The sequence below is a fragment of the Melopsittacus undulatus genome, chromosome 6 (assembly GCF_012275295.1).
Source record: "Melopsittacus undulatus isolate bMelUnd1 chromosome 6, bMelUnd1.mat.Z, whole genome shotgun sequence".
Lineage (NCBI taxonomy): Eukaryota > Metazoa > Chordata > Aves > Psittaciformes > Psittaculidae > Melopsittacus > Melopsittacus undulatus.
In genome coordinates, this window is record NC_047532.1 from 7,116,319 (window position 1) to 7,140,052 (window position 23,734).

A 23,734-nucleotide genomic window follows, 5' to 3' on the forward strand; every position below is an offset into this window, starting at 1 on the left:
ACAAAGTCAAGTGGTGCAGATAATGCTAGAGGCAAGTTGCAAAACCTCCTTTATCTCTCAAGCCCAAAGTCATGCAGCAGCAGAAGAGCAGTGTGTGCCCTCCCCTGCAGAAGAGTTCTTGCTTCCAGTACCTTACAAGTGCTTGCTGAAACACAACCTCCACTGGCAGCCTGAAACAGTCAACTTCACTTTCAAAGCCCCCAGAAGGTATCAGTATCATTTGCCACCCACAAAATGGACTTGGCACAGGCAACACCCAGATTGCCAGAAATACTGTATTTTGAGCAAAGATCTGACCCTTTCACATACATTATTCCTTCTATTCCTAACCCTGACTTCTGAATCTAGTGTAGCCCCAGTGAGCATGCACACTTCTGCCTCCAGACAAGTTTAGTAATAGGGACTCTATAGGTCACAGCACAAATGAAAATGATGTGAGCCAACCTGCCAATGATCTGCATCTCCTAGGAGATGCACTGAGGGTTTATGAAGCAGCCTGCCTGGGGGGATGCTCCTGGTGGCTTTCTGTTGGGAGATAGAGCTCCTGCCTTGCCGCAGGAGGTCCTGCTTCCTTAGGCTATTCTTTACTGTTTGTTGCTTCCTTTTATGACTTTTACTGTATTTTCCACATTAATGCTTAGACCTCCCAAAATACTGTTACATTCCTGTCTCCATGCTTTTGTTCAGCAAATTCCACAGGCCTTGTGGAAAGTTATTTTCATTACTTTGCCTTGTACAATGGCCATTGCAGGATGTCAGACGCTGTCATCATACGGCTCTGTCCTGTGTTTAACCCATTCAGCAGTTCTCCCCCAGTGACAAGCTAAACCATGGAACTCACTTTCCATAGTCACAAGATTGCAGATACCGAAGGCTCAATATTCTGAGATATAAAACAAGCTCTCAGAAGAGAAACTGAGTAGCTTCAATTCAAAAGCTGCCAGCTCTGGCTCAGGAGATCCTTAAGCTTCAAGTAGTTGGAGAGCTAAGGATCACAACAGAGATTCTCTTTTTCTTATATTGCTCCCTGCTATTCTATTCACTGTTTCTGAAGACAGGCTACAAATGTAGAAAGACTTTTTGGTCTGATACAATACCACTGTGTCTCCAAATGAGTAGAAGCATGCTTGTAAGAAAACCACTTGGGATATAGACCATGTTTGTTCTGCATGCTGACATACAACTGTGCAGGAGAAGGGCAGCTCTTTCTGAAGAAGAGGGGTCCTTAGTTTTGGACCCTTTCTTTCACTGTGGTGAGCAGAAAGGGACATATGATGCTATACTGAAAATGGGCCAACTTATCTCCCTTCTTGCTGTGCCTCAGCTGCTGTTGTTCCCTTAGACTTACCCCTCCTGTCCTCTGAGAAACTGGGGAATCCCTGTGAAAGCTTCAGTGAATTTGTTGCTCTGGGGTCCTGCAGGAAATACCTTAGGGTATTTAGTTCATGCCCTCTTGTGTCAACGTTTCAGCCTTTCACTGTTCAGTTCTCCTACGTCATCTTTGGTCTGGGGTCTCTGCTGAGTTTCAGAAAAGGCTGTAATTGTCAATCTTCTCCTCTTATCTGGAGATAGATGCTAGCAGCCCTGTCCTCAGTAGCTGATGGGAAACACTGTCATTTCAGCAAGAGGCCACCAAGTTCCTCTTCATTTCCTGGGGCTTCTGTGTGCCTCTAAGTGACCTGTTCTGCCTCTAAGTGACCTGTTCTCCCTCCTTACATGGAGGCACCTCTACAACATGAGCGTGCGCTGGCTCCACGTGTTGCTCTCACCTCTGTTTGTGGGCATCATACACCAAGAAGGAGAAGAGAGAAAGAGCAAAGCCTTTGGGAAAACCTGGGCACAGGGAAGGCAAATGAGATGGGACTGAGCTCACAAGGAGTTGCTCAGCAGAGCAGGCTGAAAGGAGGCATGAGAAGGGGGATCCCATGGGGGTGGCCATGCTGAGCAGATTTCCAGCAGCATCAGGTCATGTCTTGGTGGGGGGGGGGGGCTGGAAAGGAGCTGTAGAGTGGTCTCACATGTAACAGGGACATGGGATCTGCCTGGCAGGGCAGGGAGGGCAGCACAGAAGTGCTGTGATAAGTAAAGGGGCTGGAAACAGCGCTGGAGCTGTGCAGCTTGTGAGCTACCAGGTACCAGACTTCTGGGAGAAACCAAGGCTAGTGGAGATGAAGGGGAGAGGAACACCTTCTTCTGAAGCACACAAGCTCCCTTAGCATAAGGGGCATGTGATTTATAAGTCAGTGAGGCTCAGCACAGCTCATCTGGGTCTCAAAACAGGCTTTCCCTTTGCCAGTGCTGTTGTCTACAGCATTTCAATTTCCCGCAGTGGGATGCTGGCCAGGGTAGGTACAAGCTGGCATGGCCAGTTAAGCTACAAAACCTAGCCAGAGAAAGTTTGCAGTTATATTTGGAAAGCTTGCTTTTAATGGGGGTGGAAAATCGAGGGACAGATAGAAGATAGAAGCACAGAACTTCTGTTCATGTCCACCCTTCAGAAGCCCTTTTCCCCTTTCTCCAGTCTTTGTTTTTCAGAAGCAGAAATCCTAGTTCACACTGAACAATCCCCAAAGGTTTATGCAGTGTAATGTTGCACAGAGCTTCTGATGGAGCCGTATCTCCCTTCTTCCAGGCTTGCCTCTGCTTCTGTAGTAGCCACCAGATGAAGCAGGAGGTTACATGGGTTAGCCTGGAACATGCATGCTCACTTCAGTGTGTGTCCTGGTGCAGTAGGTGTACCTGGCAGGGAGCTCTCTGCAAAGCTCTCCAATCCTTGCCACAGCAGTAACTGGCCTTGGCCATACTCTGTCCCTGCCTGAGCATTTTACAGTCCTCTAGTAACACCTCTGTGGGATGGACACTTGTCCTGTTCTTTTCCTTTTGCCCAGAAATCCTGCCCACTCTTTAGCTGCGTGATGGGACAGGGAGAGCAGGAGAACATGAAGTGAAGCACACGAATCAGCAGAAAGAGAGGGGCTGAGGGAAACATAAGGCACTAGATGAACCATGGTCATGAATTGCTCCAGACTTCCATGATGCTGCCCAAAGAAATCTATTGTGCCAAGAAGCCCAGGAAGATTGGAGAACATTGCTCAACTCAGGGCTGGGCTGGTGGTTCTTCCCCAGAAAGGTCTCTGCACCTGAAGAACACCATCAGCCTGATGGTTAGGGTGTAGGCTTTTATTCCTGCACCATTCTGACTTTGTTCCCATCACTCTGTAAGCACCTTGTCCCTTTTGTTGGGGGGCAGAATCACTGCCACCTCTTCTTTGCTGCTGCTTGAAGGCTGGCAGCAGCCTGCAGTGGCAGCAGGGTGCCCTGGTGAGGGGTGAGGTGTTGCAGGGCTCTGCCAAGCGTTAGGGAAATGCAGGTCAGTGAAGCAGCTCGCCAAGATGTGCGGGAGGAGTCCTCGAAGGGGGAGGATGGAAATGATGCCTCTTCCCACAGGCTTGTTACCAAGGAGGGTAAGAGGCTCCAGGAGCTCAGGCATTCTGCTCCTCTGTGCTCTCACTGCAATGCAGGTCCAAACACCTGGCAGGGGAAGCAGGAAGAACATTTTCCTTTACAAGGTCCTAACCAAAATGAGTATGTTTGTGCCCTGAGAGATGGACTGCAAGGCTTCTGAGGCAGGAGTTTAACAGTCCTTTTATGAGCAAAGCAAAACTGCTTCTTGGCTAGAAAGCTGTCACTGTGTTTTTGTTCTTTCCAATATGACACAGAAAGTGACAGATATAGCTTTTGTATCTAGTTTACAACACAGATTTTGTTCTGTGACCTTTTGGATATGCGTGTGGTTCTAGATTTCTGAATCACGTTTAGATACCCAGAATCTGGCATACCCATAATGTGGGATTATTTGAGCTTGTTTTCAGACTTGTTAATGAAACCTGGCTTCAAGTGAAGTCAATGGGAGAAAACAGGCCAGCAGGATACTTCTGTGCTCAGCCCAGATGTTACCACACAAGCAAGGTCCTCACCAGCCCCTTACACAGAGCTGGAATTTGCAGAGCAGAAATGCCCATCATGCAAATCTGTGTGACCAAAAGGATTCCTGTGGCACTGTAGGTATCTGCTTGGGAAAAGAAAATGTGTCTCTGCCCCCCCTATTCTAGATGACTGCATGCGTTTGCAAGAATGCTTTTTATTTAAGGGCTTCTGAAAAATCACTGACTTCCATAAGGCCACCATCAGCAAGACTTTTGCCCACTTCTTTAGCAACATCTTGGTATTTTAATGTCAGTTGGTTTACTCCCAGAAATCTTGGCTCAGAACCTGTTTAAGACCTGTTGCGAGAATGTTTTCTGTTACTGGTGTGTACTAGACCCCTTCCTGTACTACTTGTTTACCTTAGAAGAAACAATTGTTGTTTTACTTTGGTGCCACAATACTGTGCCTCTGAACAAGCTGATCTGGGGCCTCTGGCTCTCTCCTGGATGTCCTATTACCACCCAGCAGCTAGTATGGTTTCTGTAGAACTAGAGCTGTGGGCCACCAACCAGCTCTCCCTGCCTTCTATAAAATTCTTGTCTTAGCAGCAGTTCCAACTGAGCAGGAGAGGAGCAGGAGATATGCATGGCATTGTTCTAGCTGGGGATAGTTAGGAAACTGCCCCTTTACTGGTGGACCATGCTCCACTGATGACAGATTTCCGTCACATATGTCCCTTCCTGAGAATCGCAATGAGCTCCCGACTTAGCTCATATAACAAGGCAAGTGCTAATAGCTTGTCACGGATGGCCTGGGTTGACTTTGAAACCTTGGTCTCGAGGTGAGATTCTCCATGTGCCCTTTGGAATCTCCAGAGTTTCTGCTCAAACTAAAATTGGCTCTTACCAGCTGTGTGGGAAGAAGCAGTAGCCAAGTGTGACTGCATTGTGTCCAGACACCTTTATGTGACTTAACTGGGAGATCAATCCCCTTAAGCCCAGTGTAGCCCACTGTTGGTTGACATCCTTTAGTGCTACTGTAGTCAGAACTACTAGTACCTTTGCAGGCAAACTCTACGCAGACTGGCACAACAAAGTGGGATGCAGTTTTGTTTAGTTGGAGTCATGTAATGTCTTTTCATCCCCTACAAAGCTCAGTCTTGTTTCCATTTTCCCAGAATGAAACACGGACCCCAACACTGAAGATGTGGGCACAAACATTTGGGTGCCCAGGAATTTGGAGACCCACCAAAGCTCTGAGCAGTGTCAATAGTGAAGGGACAGAGTTATGTCTCCGCCCTGGAGCCAGGCTGATGTTTCCATGTTTCTTTCCCAGGACTACACCATCACCATGTACTTCCAGCAGAGCTGGCGGGACAAACGCCTGGCATATAATGACCTTCCTCTCAACCTGACCCTGGACAACCGGGTGGCTGACCAGTTGTGGTTGCCTGACACCTATTTCCTGAATGACAAGAAGTCCTTTCTGCATGGGGTGACAGTGAAGAACCGCATGATTCGGCTCCATCCGGATGGGACTGTCCTGTATGGCCTGAGGTAAGTCTAAGGGGAATCTTTGTTGGTTGCGGTCAAGAATGACATCTCATCTAAACTTCCCCCACTTCCAGAGATATTCTGGTAGGGCAAGGACCCAAAAGACCACAAGCTACTCGAGTGTTGCACAGTTTTAAGTATCTGTCCTTTGCCCAGGTTGGACATGGTTGTTTCCTTCAGGTCTACAATGTTTCCTGTACTGCTATAGACAAATATTGGAGATGGGAATAGTTTGCTCTGAGCATTTCAGGTCACTGTCATTCATGTTGCATAATGCTTCCATTTGAAATGTTCATTTTCAGTTGCTTATGACTTTCTGTAAGTTTAGCCTATTGGGATGAGACTGTGTTACATTCATACTTAAAACTGAATTTCTGTGGCATTTGAGTCAAACCACTTTAGTCCTTCTTGAGTATGAGATAGGAGACGTGTTTTTATATAGGTAAAGAAAAATGTCTCTTTATCGGTGTAATTCTGAAGTTTGGGGCTTGAAAGTTGATACCTAATAGGGAAATGGTACTCAGTGATGAGGCTTTTTGTAGTGTTTGGAATGAATTAACATAGGCAAATCCACAGCCTTTGAAAGTGCTGTGCTTGTGTGCGGTGGAGGTGGCAACGCTTGTCATTATCTGGATATGGGGAGATGCCAGGGTAGGTAAGAAAGTTAAATGGAGGAGACAGAGGGCTAAAAGGGGAGCTTGCACCTATAGGCAAGAGCACTTGGTTTGAATGTTGTAGCTGAAATCTAGGCAATGGTTTTCTCAGCCCTGTATTTGTCTGTTTTGTGCATTTATTCTCTCTGTTTTGTGGGGTGTTTTTTTCCTTTTTGACTACCAGAATTCACAGCTAGCTTTTTAGACCTGTCTCCACATTCACAAATGATAGCGATAGCTCTGGGCTCACATCCCAGTGCAGCAAAGGGGGAGGAAAGACCTTTCTCCTTCAAAGAGAGGGTACACCCACCCTTCCCATTTACAGTATCAGCTCCTCTGCTGCTTCGTGTTTTGTGGCAGAGCCTGACTTGCTATGATTTTTTTCCTTTCTTTAAGTAGCAGGGATGTTTCAGGGAGGGTAGGGCTTGGTGTAGGCATAGCAAAGTAGGAGGCTGCCCTGGGCATTATCTTGCCAGGGCAGCAAGGTGGCTGCACCCTGTGCTTTCCCTATGGCAGAGCCCTGGGAAGCCAAAGAGCAGCAGTCACTGCTGGTGCTGAGGCATAGGCTGAGATATGTGGGGTGATGTATGTACTATTTTTTTCCCTTCCAATTAGTAAATGCCTCTTGCTCCAGCCCCACAGACAGCAAAAGGTGCAACAAGTCTCACTTGGTGACTCCGTCCCTGTTCTGCCTCTCCCTTCCTGGGATAGGTACATCCATCTCTCTGCCTTAGGCCAGTGATATTGCTCAGCTGATACTACCAGGGAACCCTGAATCAGCTTTACTGACCCACCAGCAGCCTTCCCACAGCTAACTGCCCCAAATCCCCTCACTGTGTTGAAACAGGAGACAAAGCTAAGCAAGATGCTGCTGCCTGGGGTAGGTAGGAGCATAAATTCAGCCTGTTGGGAAGGAGGAGGTAAAGAATGCTGTTAAGCTCAGGCTTCTCTCTGCTGCTGAGCCAGCCCACCTGAAAGCAAAGCTGCCTCCCCCATGCTGGTGGGAAATCTTTGCACACACCTGCCCAGCAAAAGAAGAAGAAATGCCAGTGTATTTTTATCAGTTGTGATTTAGTCAGTTCAAATAATGAGTGCTATGAGCCCTGAAGCACAGGTAGCAGGCAATGGAAGTCCTTGGAGGGTTTGCTCTTGGGCTGGGACACTGTGCAAGCATCTCCTGCACTGTCCATCCCCTTCCCATGGGGCCCAGAAGTGTGGGAAATGGAGCTCAGCTCCCCCTCATGACCTGTGTTAACGGGTGAGATGAGGAAAACTGCATCCAGGCCAAAAGAAAGAGCATGATAACTGTTTGCCCCTGTTATTTCCAGGGCCATTGTAAGAGCTGCCTGTGTTGTTTTAACTTTTGGCTGGTTTTCCTGGAAGCTGCTCTCTTGCCCCTGGAGAAAATGGCAATTGCAAAGACAAAGCACTGAGTAACTGCAGCTTCTCTTGCTCAGCTGTACCTCAGGTCAGGCTGGCTTTGACTGTGCTGGAAGCACTAAGGTTTGGGGGGGGTACAAGCCACGTGCCCTTAATGCTTGAAGTCCCTCTTAGCTTTATTCATAGCAGTATGAACAATGATTTCTCTAGGGCTGCATTCTGTACTGATTCATGCATCTGTGACTTTGCTGACAACAGAAATATTAGGTCCAGTTTTGCAGGTGCGAATAACGGCGATCCTATTCAAGAATACAGGCACATGCACGGCAGGTGTGAGCAAGTAAGAAAGTAGTCATTAAATATTCACCTTTCCCTTAATCTTTGCAAAAAGACACCCACGCTTGTCTTGCAAACAGGAATAAAAGTGCAGGTCCTTCCTGTATTTTGAAGCCTATTCTTGTCTTTTCCTGCATTTTTCAGGAGGATTCATAAAATGGAGTTGCTCTGATGGAAGAAGGCCAAAGGAGGCAATTTCTGTTCCTTTTCCTTTGTTCGCCTGTTTATTTCTCTCTGAAGGAGATAGCACAGCTCTGCTCCTTCTCCTGATACCTTCTTGCCAGTCACTTCCCCCTCCTTTGAGCTGATCCTGTAGCAAAGTGACTCAATCATGCTATTTGTGGTACAACAGTCATTTTTCTTTCCAGCAGCCTCTGATGTCAGAGACCAGTGAGAATGACACCATGGCAGGCCCCTGCCTTCAACAAGTGTTCAGGATCAGGCTCAAGCTCAAGCTCTGGATCAGACCCCAAGGTCCAAGTTAGCTCACATGGGAGTCAATGGGTATTTTGTTTCTGACTAGTGACAATGAGATCAGGCTTCAGATAACTTGTTTGCATGAGTAAATAAAGCCCTTTATTCCTCTGCTCCTCTCCATTGTGAAAGTTGTGTGTCAGGAAAGCATATGCTTGTTTTTGGTAGAATTAGCAAATTAATAGATGAAGGCAGTGTAGCAGATGTAATATAGCTACATCTTAGGAAAGCGTTCAATATAAGAGCTTACTCCAAAATTAATTCCCGCTGGGATTGGATTAAAAGCTGGTTGCCAGGTCTTCAACAAAAGGAATGCATAAACAGCAGTGGGCTGTGCTGGGGTGGTGATGCTGGGCTGCTGTGGGGCTGCAGTCAGGACTGGAGTTCCCTACCACTTTCCCCAATGAGTTAGCAGAAGGCATACATCTCAAAACCCCAAACAGGGGCCTGGAGCCCAGATCCATCCCAAAGGGCATTCCTGTCTCTACAAACACCAAGAGGGATGAGAGAGGCAGACTGGCAAAGGTGATAGAGGTTTTAGGGTGGCATGAGTTCACCTGGCCCCCAAACACCTTGCAGGAGTTAGAAGTGTCCTGTGAAGCATAGAAGGAGAGCTGGTCAGCTGTGGCTTAGAGCAGGAAAGTGTTAAAATGATGTGGAAAGTCTGCAGTGTGAAGGGAGGCTTACAGGAGCTACCCACAAAGACAAATCAATCAGCTATGGGTAGTGGAGGGAGGTGGATGAAGTAGTGAAAAAGAGCTGGGTAGCATTGGCTGAATTCCGTGTATCTTTCCTCCAATGGCTTTTTTGCCAGAAATTGCATTGATTTCATCAAATTAAAAAAAAAAAATTGGGTGAAATTTTTCTTTTAAGAAAAAGCATTTCAGAGACTGCTGATGCTTCACTCTCAATTTTATGTAGAGAATTTTTCACCTCTATCAATATTTTCCTTGCTATTTCAAACTGCTTTACTACCATTAGCAACATCTGAGTAACAGAGTCATCAGAGGCTTTCTCTGGACCTCCAGAGACTGGTCCACTCCTGCCTCAATATTCAATAAGCTTTACATTGTCACACATACAAGCTATGCATCTCAATCTGAGACTTTCATTTCCTTTTCTAGACCGTGCAGCATCCATTTGGTAGCAAAAGAAGCTGACACTTGTCAAATGCTGATGTCATCAGTATTTTGCCATAGAGCTAAAAATAGAAACAACTGTAACAATGCTGAAATTCTCATATGGAAATTTGAAATCACATTTGAAACCAGCTTTAAAAGACTCTTTAGGGAAATCTTGGGGCAATTTGGTTTCATACTGAAATGATGAAGGGATAAAACCAGATTCCAGCAAAACAGGTGCTTTGAGGAGCCCAGACTGCATCCCTGAGCTCACAGGGGGAGTGGGATGCTGGGAAGCAGGCACGAAGCCGGGTGGACAGCAAGCGAGATGCAATGCCTGGCTGGCGAGGAGCCCAGGCAATGTAAACTGAGCAACTGAAAATCTGCAGAGGAATTTGATGACGGAGACTAAATCTTGTGCAGGGAGAATGAGGGATCTCCTCCTGCGAAGGTGGTGGTGGGGAGCATGTGCATGTGTTGTGATATTTTAGTTCCTGTCCATGATTGTCACTGCAGTGAGGTGTGTTGTAGAGATGAGGCAGTTCAGATGCATACAAAGGTGAAGAAGTGTATCAGGGCTCTGAGCCCAATGAGTGCTGTCTTAGGGAAGCAGACCCCAGCTGTCCTTATAAGTGTAAATACCTGTTCTGTACTTAAAGTAAGGGGGAGAGAACCTGGCATACTTCAAATAGCTCAAAACTCACTTTTTCAGACTGAGGGAAGCTGGGTGTATCTGCTTCATTTCTGCTTTTCATGGGGTACGTTCCCATCAGTCAGTTGCTCTCCGCAAGGTAGCAGCTCCCAGGGTACATCAGCCCTTGCATTGCAGCAAGGGCCAGACCTTGTGCCCCATGGCTGGTGCTCTGCTGGAGCTCATCTCAGGGACTTCTTCACATGTCCCATCTCCAACCTGCCTCTTGATCATGACCCAGCCCTGTCTGTATTATATTCCCTAGGACCCAGTCCAGAATTATTGGTTTCTCCAGCTGATAGAAAGGTTTCTCCTGCTCCGGTCTCACTTGACAGCTGCAGTTTGCAACCATGTCCTTGTTCTTGCCATGGGTGTTACTTGATTTTCTGCAGAGAAGATGGACTGATGGGTTAAGAGTGAGGAGTTTTTCATGTGCTGAAGCCACTGAGCAATTTTAATTTCCCCAGAAAATAGACCAGAAGGGAAGAAATTGGTTATTTTTGCTTCCTTTTCCCTCCCTGAGAGAGGCTTCTCTGGAAATGTGAGAGATGATTCAGGCTCTACTTTGCCTCCAGTAGCTCTGCCTGCTCCCTTCTCAGGTTAGGCAAAAGCAATAGAAATCTCTCCTTTGGCAGCCTGGGTGAGAAGAGTTTAGCTTGTGTATATCCAGCCAGCCCCTTGGAGCCGGTCCTGCAGCCTTGCCCGGCTCCCATCACAGAGCTCTGCTTTGGGCCAGCTCCCACAAAGATACGGGGGTCAGAGAAGTCTTCATAGGTGGCTGAGAAGGGAGTTTTTAAATGGGAACTCAGTTCTTCAGCTGAGTTAAGGGCAGATCCCCTTCTACATTTTTCATTCCCAGGGCTGGAATGGGGGACTTAGCTGGAAATACTGGAAGGAAGCTGAGGAATATGGAATTTTAGAGACTGTGGAAGAAATTGGAGCTCACTGTAACAGGATAAAGCAGCAAGCCAGAGCTGCTTCTCCATCCTTAGTGCTGTAAGAATAGAGGCAAACATCATCAGGCCTGGCTGGAATTGCTGCCTGTGCTACATCTCCTATAAGTCTGACTTGTTTGTTAGCAGAAATCGAGGTCAAGGAGTATCCACAAACAGCTGATTCCCACTCTCTCCCCACAAATCACCTGTGTGCTCAAAACTGCCAGCTCACCCTGGCAGCATCTCTTTAGTCTTCCTCCTTATCCTATCCCAGCCATCAGTCTAAGCCCATCCTTGGACTTTGTCAATTCTTTGCCAAATCCCACAGATTTATGTTATGAGTTACTGTTTTATTAATTCAACTTCATCCCAGCCTGATGCTGTTGAAGGAAGAGACCTCCTGCTCTGTGGAGTGCAGGTCACTCCTGCCTGAAACAACTGTAACAAACAAATCTCTCTTAAAACATATTCCACTTGAGTCCCTCTTGTTCCCCAGTCCAGCTGACAGCTTGCCAGATGCACAGCACATTTGGAATAGAATGAAGAGGTAGAAAAGCAAAACCTTGCAGCCAAGGCAACTTTGCAGGCAGGAAAAATGGGTGAATTAAATGATTGGTACCCTAAGTACTAGTTTAGAAGAGGTTTTCTTTCCTTGCCCATCTGAGTGCAGCGCACACTGTTATTTATCAAAGGATGCCTATGCAAGCACAGATGCTTTTGGAAACAGAGTGACCTTAGCAGGATTGTGCCAAGGATTATGGAGTCAGTTTTAGGCAAGCAGACACAAGTGGAAAATATTCCGTATCCTTGCCTTGCTCTTGGTTCTAACATGACCTCCAGGAGTCTGCAAAGATCAGGCAGTGTTAAAAGAATGGCAGAATTCACCACGGGTTTATAAATCCCTCCAGGCCCTTCAAAGTTTGTGTTTACTGCCAGGCAGAAGGTGACATTTGCTATCATGTTTTTATGGCTGACTTGGAGAATGTACAGAGTAAAAATAATCAGTTTGTCTGGGTTTCTTTTTCTCCCTGTTCAGCAAAACAGCAATTTTTTGCCTCTCTCTCTGCTCTTAGTCACCAGAATTCCCTTACAAGTCTAACTTCCCCCATGGGGTTAGCCTGCACAAGTCCTGCAAAACCCGAGCTGCTTCCGTCCCTTTGCCTTATTGTTACAAACTGCTGTGAGCTCTGGGAGTCTGTATCCCGGGGGGACAGGAGCATCTTTAGCTTCTCGGGAGAGCTGAAATCCAAACAGCTGCAACCAGCAACTTAAGGAAATGTTTATCTTTTTCTGTGGAAGTGTTTGTGTTAGTCCCTATGTAATGACACTTAATCCATAACTGCAGGACAGGTAAGTGCCTGAACTGCTGGCTCTGTCTTTCCTTGAATTAGAAAAGCAATAGTGGGGATAGTTCTGCTATACTCCTATTCTCATCCATACAGAATTTTAGGCAGCATCCTTTTGAAGCCAAAGGTGTCAGGGAATGTTCCTGGGCACTGGACATCAGTGGCCCACATAGTCAATTTGTTTCCTGTTTTTGTCTGTGTCCACAAACAGTCTCTTGGGCATTTCCCAGCTGGAGCACAGCAGAGGCTGGTAACCATGCATAATGGGTATTTTGCATGCAGCCAGACCCTTCTTCTGGAGATTAAGAATGTAAGTGTAGACAAAGGCTACACTATAGACACTGGCTCACAAACCAGTTGCAGGTGTGGTTAGTTCACTGGTATAGATGCAGTTATGGTGCAAACAGTGCAGTTTATTTTGCAGGGATGAGCTTGAGGGAAGTAGGAGACCACTTGCTTTAGGAATCCCTCAAAGATAACAGGCTTCCCCTCTCACCCACCCAGTCATAGAATCATAGAATAGTTAGGGTTGGAAAGGACCTTAAGATCATCCAGTTCCAACCCCCCTGCCATGGGCAGGGACACCTCACACTAAACCATATCACCCAAGGCTTCATCCAGCCTGGCCTTGAACACTGCCAGGGATGGAGCATTCACAACCTCCCTGGGCAACCCATTCCAGTGCCTCATCACCCTAACAGTAAAGAATTTCTTCCTTATATCCAATCTAAACCTGGACCTGCTCAGTTTGAAATCAGATTCTACCTGGGGGAAGTAATTTTTTGCTCCTTACACTTGTAGCTGGTGAATTTGGTTCTTCCAAGACACTGGAAATGATCTAGAGGATGAACGGGTGGCTGAAGGCCTATAGAGCTGAGGTTTGTTGCAGGGAGATCTGACTCAGGCAGGAGCTGAAGGTGCAGTTACCTTGGAGGCAGCCAGCAACAGAATAAGGAGGAGGTGGAAATAAAACATTCAACCATGGCAGGTTTTAATGACAGTTTGGAGCTCTATGATGCTCAGTCTTTGTGAATTTATATAATCATTCTAAGTAAGACAGAAGCCATTAATAAGTAAACAGTGATGTGGAGAGCAGGAGAGGGAATGAAATGGCTGGTGGTGTTCATGTCAGAGAATTGAAGTATCTGTGGAGAACAGAAGTATTTCTATTTGCAGCAAGTTGAGCATTACCTTTTGAGCTGCAGCTGTGGTGGGACAGTCCTCTGCTGCTGCTGAGTTCAGCTGCAGAGCAGGCAGAGGGACAGCCGGGTGAGGTGCATTACCCTTTCTGTGCCAGCATCTGCTTTGTCAACAAAAGCTTTAAGTTGGCAGAGCTTTCCTCATAGTAGCAAATAGAGATCTAGCATTCAGAGAGCTTCATGGCTGCTTTTCTAGAGATGGTTTGTCTCAACCTCTCCTGGGACTGAAGATGCTCTCCAGAGCAAGGTATCCATGCTACTTTGGCTTTGCTTGGATCCACTGTGTGCTGGCAGAGAAGAGGGATCTCCATTAGCTCAGAGCCTGGCAGAGAAGCTTGATATCTCATGAATACGTATTCCCTTTTTGCCCCCCAGTTTCTCCACAGCCCTGTGTCCCCCACATGAACTGTGCCCACCTGCCAGGTGTGCAGCAAAGTAGCAGAACAGTGAGGACTTGGCTGCTTGATAGCATGACTGCCTACAGACCTGAGAGAAAGGATGAGGGCAAGGGCATGAACGTCTTTCTTGGGGAAGGAGGTGTAAAGGTTGTGACATGTGAGGGGGCTTCACTGGAGGCCTATGAGGTGGGCAGAGATTGTGGGAGGAAAAGGGATGTGGAGGTGGTGGCTGGGCTGGAGGGAGCGGGGCCCTTCATTGAGCGCATCGTGCGCATCATCTCGGATGCAGTGTCTCTGTGAATTGCCGTCAAAGCAGATGAGATTTCACACCACACAAATTTCTGAGTTTGAAAGGGGAGGGAGGTGGGTAGAGGAGCTGGAGAGGAGGAGGGAGAGGGAGAAGATGCAGCCTGGCCGGGCGCCAGCGCCTCTTGCTAACGCCACGGGGAAGGTGGCATCCTTCCCTGGCATTCCCTCCGGCCCCCGCGCTCCCTGCTTCCTTTCACTTTGGTTGTGTCTTCTGGAGGCAGCGTGCTCTGTCTAGAGCTGTTTACAGGGTGATGCTTTGTTCTCTGTCTCCTCATCTCCTTTCCCACAGAGTGACTATCCACTCCTCTGCTTTCTGTCTTTTAACCTCTCTTTCTTCTTCAGTTCTCTTCCTCCAGGCTGCTTTACCCCTTGCTTCCCCATATCCCTCTCCTATGTTCTCTTACCCTGGTGGCCTCCTGTCCCTCACTATCTGCTCTGCTGTCGCTCATTTCCACTCCTGCCTCCTCCATCAGTGCTCATGCCATCATCGCTCTTTGATCCTCTCCTCATTTTTCCACCTCTTACTTCCCTTCCACTATTACTGCCTGTTAACCCTGCTGAGACACGCAGGAGCTCCCTAGTGTAAATCCCCATCATCTAGCTCTCCATCCAGTTTTCTCTATGCCATCTTCTATGCGCCAAGCAAACACATCTCACAACAGCTTGAAGTGTAACAAGGTAGTACATTTATACTCATCAAAGCATGAGGCAGAGGTTGGTCCTGTGGCCCCACAAGGTCACTGAGGAGCCTGAGTTTTGCTTCCATTGCCCTCTGGCTGCGAGAGGTGAATGGAACCTCTCATACCTTTGAGTCCCACCTGCCTATAGTACACAGCCACCAAAGGAGCTAGAGAAATCTCTTGATCTAAGAGCAAGTGAATGTTGCATCAGTCACAAGGACCATAGGTGGGCATTTCACCAACAGTGGCAGGTGCTGTGCTGTGGGTTACCCAGGGACCACAAGCAGGGTACAGCAAAGGGAAGCTAGTGTCCAGGATGCTTTTTGACATCTGAAGTCTGAAGAATTAAACACTCCTTCCTCTCTGGGATGCCGCTAGCTTTATCCCAAGTAGAGCTGGTTCATCAGAGTTTAGGAAGCCCAGAAGCAGGACCTGAGCTGAACTCGATGCCCCAGGCCACCTGCCCCTCACATCTTGTCATGCTGCAGGAGCCCCACATCCATGTGGTCCTGTGGTGCTGGTATCCCTGGGCTTGCCAGGCACACCTCACTGTGGGTACTGCTCCACAGCTGAACTGCTCCAGATGGGTGTTTCCTGGCATGTGGCTCTGCAATCTCTACTCTGAAAGCAGAGCAAAACCCTCACCCTATGTGGTCCCAGGTCTCACCTGCCTGAGCAGCATTGGAGGATGCTGAACTATACAGTGCAGATACGCCTGCCCTTTAATGAGAAAAAAGGAGAAACTCTGTGCCTTTTGAGGACAGATGCCTTCTTAGTCTTTTTTTCTCCCTTTTGTCCTACCTGTCCTGAGGTTCTCTCATTTTTGAACCAGAAGGGCTAAATTCTGCCCTGATGTAAATCTCTGCTGAGATAAATTGGTGTGATCTTGCAAAAATCATTGGAGTGGCTCTGGATTTATGCTGGCTGCTACTGTGAGCAGGATTTGGCGCATGGAGGGTGGTAGCCATAGCTCACTGTGTCGTGCTCTGCATTTCCAACCAGCACTGCAGGTGATAAGCAAATCCTGGTGAGAGGAAAGAGGGTCCCTCTCAAACCAGAAAAGGCTTCCCCTGGATGTCCTTTGTGGGGGCCAAGTTAACCAGCCAGGCTGCAGTTTTGGGGTGGACACTGTGGAAAGGTTTTAGCCCCCAGGGTTGCACAAATGGGGTGGAAAAATGTCATTTTTGCATCTTGCACTTTGCGGAAAACAGGAAAACGCGTTTGTAACTGCTATTTCCCACGGGTGCAGTACAATATATATATAGTATATGCCTTGTGCAGCAAAGGGGGATGAGTCATGCCCGTGCATGACTCTTTGGTCTCGGTGCCTGGCCAGGACGGACTCTGCACCTGCCTCATTGGGCAAGGTGCAGCTCCCCCCAGGGATGCTTCAGGTCCTTGTCTCTACCATGCTCTCCTGTGCCCACCTCCTCTGGTCCATCAGGATCAGGGTGGGAGAAGTATTGTGTTTCCAGCAGCCTTCCTAGGGGTGCCAAGCTGGGAGGCTGTAATACCAATGCATGCAATACCAAAGCCACAGTGATAATATTTAAGAGCTCCATGTCCCGTTATCCTTCTCCCCCCTCCGAGCTTTCTTCTCCACCCCAACCGCATTCCAGATAAAAGGGTTAAGAGCTCACTTGGGCCCCCTGCCCGGAGAGAGGGCAGTTGCAATGTTGTATCTAGACTCACTGAGGATATATATAAATTCCCTCCGTCTCTTCGGGTCTATTTATAGCACAGCAGGCAGTGGCAAAGGCTCTCCTCAAGGCTTCATCTCCTACAAACAGACTTCACAGACAGCAGAGAGATAAATTTAGCACACGAGATTTCTTAAAGAGACAGCAGCTCTGCGGGGCTCCTCGCCTGCCCTGTGCAGCCCCTGCCCTGCTACCCATGGGGTGATGCTGCCCCACTGGGGGTGCTTCCCCCCACCTCCTTTTTACCCCATCCTTTGCAGTTTTCTGTCCAGCTTCACCCATTCTCTCCCTCCTTCTGGTCTCTTTTTCTACCTTTGGTGGTTTTTTCCCTTTTTTCTCCCCTTTTTTGCTGGTTTGCCATCTCATCCTCTCTGCTTTCTTGATTTTCCTTTTTTCCCCTCCCTTTTCTCTCTCCCAAGCCACAGGGCTCAGAAGATAAAGCTTTCTTGTTAACAGTTCGCTGGTTATGCCTACATAGTAAAAAAATGTGTAGCTTGATTAATGCCTTCCAGATGGTTAATTGAAAAAAAGGAGGGGGGGGGAATGCACCAATCTCTCCCCCATCTTCAGTACTCTGCGCACATACATCACACAGGAAGAAAACTGCATTAAGGAGTAAGGGCAGTAATATATTTGAGAAACAGGGGCAGTCTGTTAACATTGCCAAGCTGGTGAGTTAGATGTGGATTTGCTCTGTTCCTGCTTGATGCCCTCTTCCTACACTTGTGGGGTCTGGGCTTTTGGATTTGGCAGTGCCAAAGTGGGTGCGATGGAGAGGGCATGGGTGGAAGGGAGGGTGCTGCAGGTAGGTCATTGGAGCAACTCAGGAGGAAAGAAGAATGGTGATGTGGTCAGCTATTCTTCTCCATAGGTCACTGCTGGGCAATTCAATCAATACCTGTTTGGTTTTATGGACACGTATTGCCAGTCTCCCTCTTACAAACTGACATGCCTCTCTTATTCCCCGCTCTGCCTACTTCTGGTTCCTTTGTCTCTCTCAAGGGAGAGACAGAGGAGGAACACAAATCCCTCCCCACCCTGTTAATAGAGATACTGCCTTGCTGACGTGAGTCACGAAGGGTTTATGCCATACAGTTGAGGTTGAGCAGCATCCAGCCCCCCGCCCCACACACCTCCCACCATGGATCTCCCTGGTTTCCAGGGAAACAGCAGCCCCAAATGCTGCCTGACTTTCACGTCTGCCTTTCATTTCTCCTTTTTCTCTTTTTCTTTTTCTTTTTTTTTGTTTTATTTTATATTTTGTAAGGAAAAACACAACTGATTTTTTCTTCTCCCTTCCCCTTTTAGGATCACCACCACAGCTGCTTGCATGATGGACTTGCGGAGGTACCCCCTGGACCAGCAGAACTGCACACTGGAGATCGAGAGCTGTGCGTATGCCTCATGCCCATCCTCTGCCACCCGGGGTACCTGATGCCACCCAGTCTATCCCACAGCGTCCTGCTCCTGGGATGCCTCCCAAGTGTTTTATGGGCAGGACCAGGGTCCCTAATTCAACCTCCATCCTGAAAGGACCTTGTGGGTGACATGCCCAGGACAATGGAGCTTTAGCAGCAGGCTGGGCATTAAAATCACTCTCACTCTCCGAAGGGGGGTGAAAGCCTAACAAATCCCTGGGAGCCTGCCCTCACTCATGACTGGCCCTGCTCTGCATGGGAAATGGGAACCAAGCCCTCCCACACCTGGATCTTCCCTTGGCTCTTATGGAAAATCTCTTCCAACCGTGCTGGCGGAGGAGGTCCGGCTCTCCCTCATAAAAATGCACTGCAGTATCCCCACAGGAGCAGTCCAGAGCAGCAGATCTCACTGTAATGATGATGCAGTTTCAGCAGTGATTATCAGAGAATTGCTTTCTTCATAAAAGAGGTCCCACGGCATCCATAGCTGGAAGGTGCCGTGCAGCCTCCCAGCCCTGCCTGTGCCTGGGAGCCCCCTTCCTGCTCCCGCTCGCTCGGGTTGCTCAGGATGCACAGCACTTGGTGTGGCGGGTAATGGGATGTAAATTAGGTCCTGCTGGAGGCACTAATGACATGTCATTTCTGGCACTCCTTAGCATTTTGAGAGTAGTTTACGGTACAACCAAGAAAACAGAAGGCAGAGAATTACCCACAGTTCCCCACGTTGCGATTTTGTTCTTAATGGGACATGTCAAGCCAATTTGTTAGTCAAAGCTATGTTTCCTTATGATATTTCTAAGATCCATGCTGAGATGAAGAGATTCAGTAGTTTCCTTCCTCAGAGCTTTTGTCTTTTACACACTTGCACATTCAAAATCTGCAGGGCTCCATTTTGTTTGCTTCCAAGTCCACACAGCTCTGGAATAACAGTCCTTTTATGCTGGCATAAAAATATTACATATTAGAAACCCAAAACCCCAAACCCACCAAAATAGCCCTTTCATGATACAGAGGTGCTGGGTTTGGAAAGCAGCAGCAGGCAGCTGGGGTCTCCTTCTCTGCAGTAGCTCAGGATACTTACCTGCAGGAGATAAGCCAGTCCTGGCACTGCTTGTTGATCCTATCCCTTCATCCCACAAATCGTCCTTACCGCATACCCCTGCCTAGCTGTGTGCAGGGATTCAACAAAAGCCTGATGAGGCAGGCTGCAAACAGGCTGTTAATCTGGCATTTTAAGATGTCATATCAATACTTTATGATATTCCAGGGTGAAACTCCTTGTCTTTGTGCAAGTTCTTTTGTTTTTAAAAGTAAAATGGAAATCTGGTTTTCTTTTTAAAGCTAGAAATCAAAGCAAAGCATTTATTTATAGACGGAGCAACCTTTCCCTTTTGAATCACTTTAAAAAATGGCTTCCTGAAAAACACGTTTGATTTCGTATTGCGTAATGCCATAATAAAAAAAAGATACAGAAAATGGTACCCCATACCAGCAGGTCATGCAATAAATGGAATAGAGCTGGTTAACTGCGAGATCTCCTAAAATTAGTTACTGTAATTTGGCATTTTCATTGCAGATCAGGAAGTAAATTTGAAGTCACTGCTGTTAAATATGTGGATGATGAAGATAGCAGTCCGCATGGCTTGCTTGTTGCACGTATGAATACCTCCTGATCTGAATGCATCCAGAATGCATTTGAATGCAGCTAAATGCAAAGGTCTGTGCCTGGGTGCAGGAGCACAGGCCAGGCTGCCATTCTGAGGGACTTGTACCCCCATGGGTGTTGACCTGGGGCAATGATGAAGGGATGGCACCCCAGAGCATCATTGCTGGAGGGGTTGTAGCAAGGCTCTTGTAAAGGACTGGAGTGAGTCTTGGTTATATAAAGCAGGGAGCTATGAATCAGAACAGGGCATCAATTAGCCTCTGAATACATTGCTGGTGATCTGGGGAAAGGGGCTCTGTCTATGTTTGGGTGTGAAAATAAAGAAAGGAAGCTGAGAAATCAGAAGAGGTTGAGCAAAGATGCTGGAAGTGGTTCAAGGGCTAGAGCAGATGTTTTGCAATGGGAAACCTCAATAGCTCAATCTGATTTGTTTACTGCAAAGGAGGTAGAGAGGTGACTTGTTTACAGGCTGGGGCACCTCTGCAGAGGGGGAGTGCTGGGTGGAAAGGGCTTGGTAACCTCCTAGGCAAACTGGGAGCAACCACCAGAGTCTGAAAGTCTGAGCCAGATGAATTCAAATGTAAAATCGTACACAATGTTTTCGGCTGAGAGTGTTTGAGCTGCTGGAAGCAACCAGCGGGAGGAGTGGCTGTTTCTTACTGCTTGCCACACTCGGTCTCAGTGCTCTGGGCAAGATGCTGCAGTTTCCCCCTCACAGATGATGCAAATACCAGGTCCTGTGCACAAAGCTGGGGTACTTGAGGCAGCGCAACACCCAGAGGTAACCCAATGTCTGTGGCAGGTGAGATGATAACCTAAGGGTCCCAAATCTCTGTGGGCTCGTAGATGTGGGTTCTTTACCACTTACTGCTATGGGAGCAGGATCATGCCATGAGGTGAGGAGGTGGAGCCCTGGCTTGGCTGTTTTACATCAGAAGCAGATCTGGCATGGCATTTGGAAGATCATTATTTCTTAGCACCCATGAATAAGCACAGTAATGACTGAGAGCACAGGATGTGGGTTTGGAGGCTACACAGTCATCAAATAATTCAGTTTGGGAAGAGACCTCAGGGTGTCTCTAGTCCAGACTGCAGCTCAAAGCAGGGTCAGCTATGAGATTAGACCAGGCTTCTCAGTTCTTTCTCCACTTCTTGCACCATCCTCAAAGGTTCAGCTCTGATCTGTGGCTAGGTAGCAGAATATCTCCTCCATGGTACATTCAACAACCCATCATTCCCCAGATCCCACTGGTGCTGGTTTTGATGCCAGCTCTCTAGTGGATGTTAGCCTTGCTAGGTATCGCCAGCCAACTGCCTCTCTGCTGCAAGGGCTTGTGGACAAGGCTGTCATGCTGCAATGCAGGCTGTGAATTAAAGTGGTCTATGGGCATAGGTGAAGTTCATGCTCTAAAGGAAGCCTTGCACCGTGACGTACCAAAGCCTGTACATATATTACTGCTTCTTTGCACACAGAGGTTCTCCTAAGCAGCTCTGCACTTTGCTTAGATTAAGAGGCCACTCCTTGTGCAGCAACAGCCATAGTGCTTCAAAACCCAGCTTGCCACAAGTGGCATTCATTTTTAAGTGGAGATGAATCCTTGCTCACAAAGGCAATGGGCAGGACTGTAAACATCACACTGATGGGAAGGGAGCTGCTTAGGCCTCATTCCCTATAAGTCTAGAACATCTCAAGAAGTCTTTCTCCTGGGACTGTTTCTATGGGCTCCTCAGCACTTCCTCCTTGTTTGGCAAGTATAGGTTGGTAAAATGCTGTACCGTTGACTGAATTAAGACATACATTCCCCTGAAACACTAGGGAAGAGTATGTGTTACCAGCCTGACTCCCTCTCTTCTCCTATTAGTGCTTTTTCAGTCAGCACATAGTAAAAGCAACCCCTCATCTCAGACTCTGTCCAGTTCTCGGCTCCAAATGTTGACTGATGGTACTTAGAAGAAGAAGGTTCTCTGATGTTCAATTTTCAACTGCTGCTCTGGATCTTTTTCTCTCTGGGAATGTTTAATACCTAGATGCTCTGTTTACCTTGTCCCCACCGGAATGTGTTGTGTGATCTCCCCCTTCTGGTAAAAGGAGGCAGGTTTTAAAAACCAAAATGCAGTGTTTGATGCATTTGACAGGCTTCTGATGCACAAGTCCCTGTCATATCAGCAATGGAGATTATTGAGTGGCCAGTCAAGGCTTGGCCACTTCTCACCTTTTTCTGCTGAATTCTAGCCAGAAGTGGGAGCTCTGACCACCTTTTTCCTCTTCCCCTGAGGACTGTACTGCCAAGCTCAGCTGAAGAAGAAATGTACATCAGTAGGGAGGAGCTATGTCTGCTATCTGATGGTGTGGGGTTCCCTTTGGATCCACTTCCAGATAACTTAGTGAAAATGGGGGTGTTACCAGCTCCAGCTTGTCAGCTTAGTTCTCACTCTGTGCTTCTTCATCTCTGCAGATGGTTACACGGTTGATGACATTGTCTTCTTCTGGCAAGGAAATGATTCTGCCGTCACTGGGATGGAGGTGCTAGAGCTGCCCCAGTTCACCATTATCGAGCAGAGGCTGGTCAGCAGGGAAGTGGTCTTCACCACCGGTAAGTCTCTGCTGAAGGGATGCCATGGAATGTGCAAACCTTCTGCTGATCAGCATCTGTGGGTGTTCCTCTGATTCAGATGCTGAGGCATTAACTTAGGATCTAGGCTTCAGTTTAGGGTCCCATTCATTTGGAAAAGAGGCATTTTCTGTGCCCGACAAATCATCAAATTGGTTTTGTTTTGAGTTTTTTTGGGTTTTGGTTTTGGGTTTTTTTTTGCTTCTTCTCTTCAGACATTTATGGGAACATTTTTTTTTTTGCTACAGTTGTTTTCATTTCTTAGTCAGAACAGTCGAAACACCAACTGAGCTCAAACCAGAACCTCTTTAGAAGATTCTCAGCCTTTACCTTATCATGTGGTTTTTAACTTGCTCTCAAAGCTACTGTAGGTGCAATAGTAAGCAGAAGAATATATCAGTTGAAAAGAAAGTGGTCTATAATAGGATGCAAACCCATCTGCGCATGGCAATAGAAAGATCTGGAGAGAATACCTTGGACAATTCACATACTGCCAGTTGGAAAGTTGGAAGGGTTTGGATTTTGGTTGCTGGCTTTACTTAGATCTGGCACAGAGTTCACTGCCAAAACAGCATGCCACACACCTGCTAAATAGGACAATTTTTGAAATGCCATGAAGTCACAGCCTGAGCCCATCAGCAGTGGTGGCAGATGGTGATGTTGCTACAATAGCACCTCGGGGTATGCTGGGAGCAAGGTGCCATTGCACTGGTGATCTAGAGACCTGCAACAGGAGGTAGTGTTCCTCCAAAAGAAATTTGCAGTCTAAATAGGTAAGACCTTCATGAAAAGATTGATGAAATACTGTGTTCAAGTTATGCAAATGGCATATAATGTTGGGAGAACATGACCTTCTTTTTCCTAGTCTACTTCCTTGATCATTAAGGACTGTCTTGTAATTTTCACGGCCAACCCATGATTACACCCATGTTTCAGACTGCTGTGTTGCCTAGGGTAAGGAAGAATGACTTGGACTTTGGTTCACAGCAATGAGAGAGGTCCTGCTTTGTTCCTGTCTGAATGACCCTACTCCAATGAAAGAACTGTAGAAATATCAGTATCCCCATTAGATTTGGAAAAAGATTAGGAAGAAGTTGCAACAACTTGGAAAGAAACAAAAAAGACCTAGAGATTAACTAACAGTACTCTATTTGCATATGAATTTACCCAGTCTGACCATAACCCATTTTTAGAACAGCTAGGGAAAAATATGATTCAGATCTTCATTGCTGTTTGGAGGCAAAGCTAGCACATGAAACATCGGAAAATCATCTCACTGCATCTAGATATAGGGTTAAAGTCTCCTGTGTAAGCCTGTATCAAATTGGCACACACC

General features: G+C 47.2%; 1 protein-coding gene across 2 annotated transcripts in view; it reads left to right on the forward strand.

The window, feature by feature from the left end:
* Nucleotides 1–23,734, forward strand: part of LOC101869171 (gamma-aminobutyric acid type A receptor subunit theta) — a 69,931-nt gene that overhangs the window by 41,585 nt on the left and 4,612 nt on the right. For both annotated transcript variants that reach the window (XM_005151205.4, XM_005151206.3), the window contains exons 4-6: nucleotides 5,263–5,483; nucleotides 18,011–18,093; nucleotides 22,243–22,380. In XM_005151205.4, coding sequence (XP_005151262.1) covers nucleotides 5,263–5,483; nucleotides 18,011–18,093; nucleotides 22,243–22,380 — 442 coding nt within the window. The remainder of the gene's footprint in view (nucleotides 1–5,262; nucleotides 5,484–18,010; nucleotides 18,094–22,242; nucleotides 22,381–23,734) is intronic.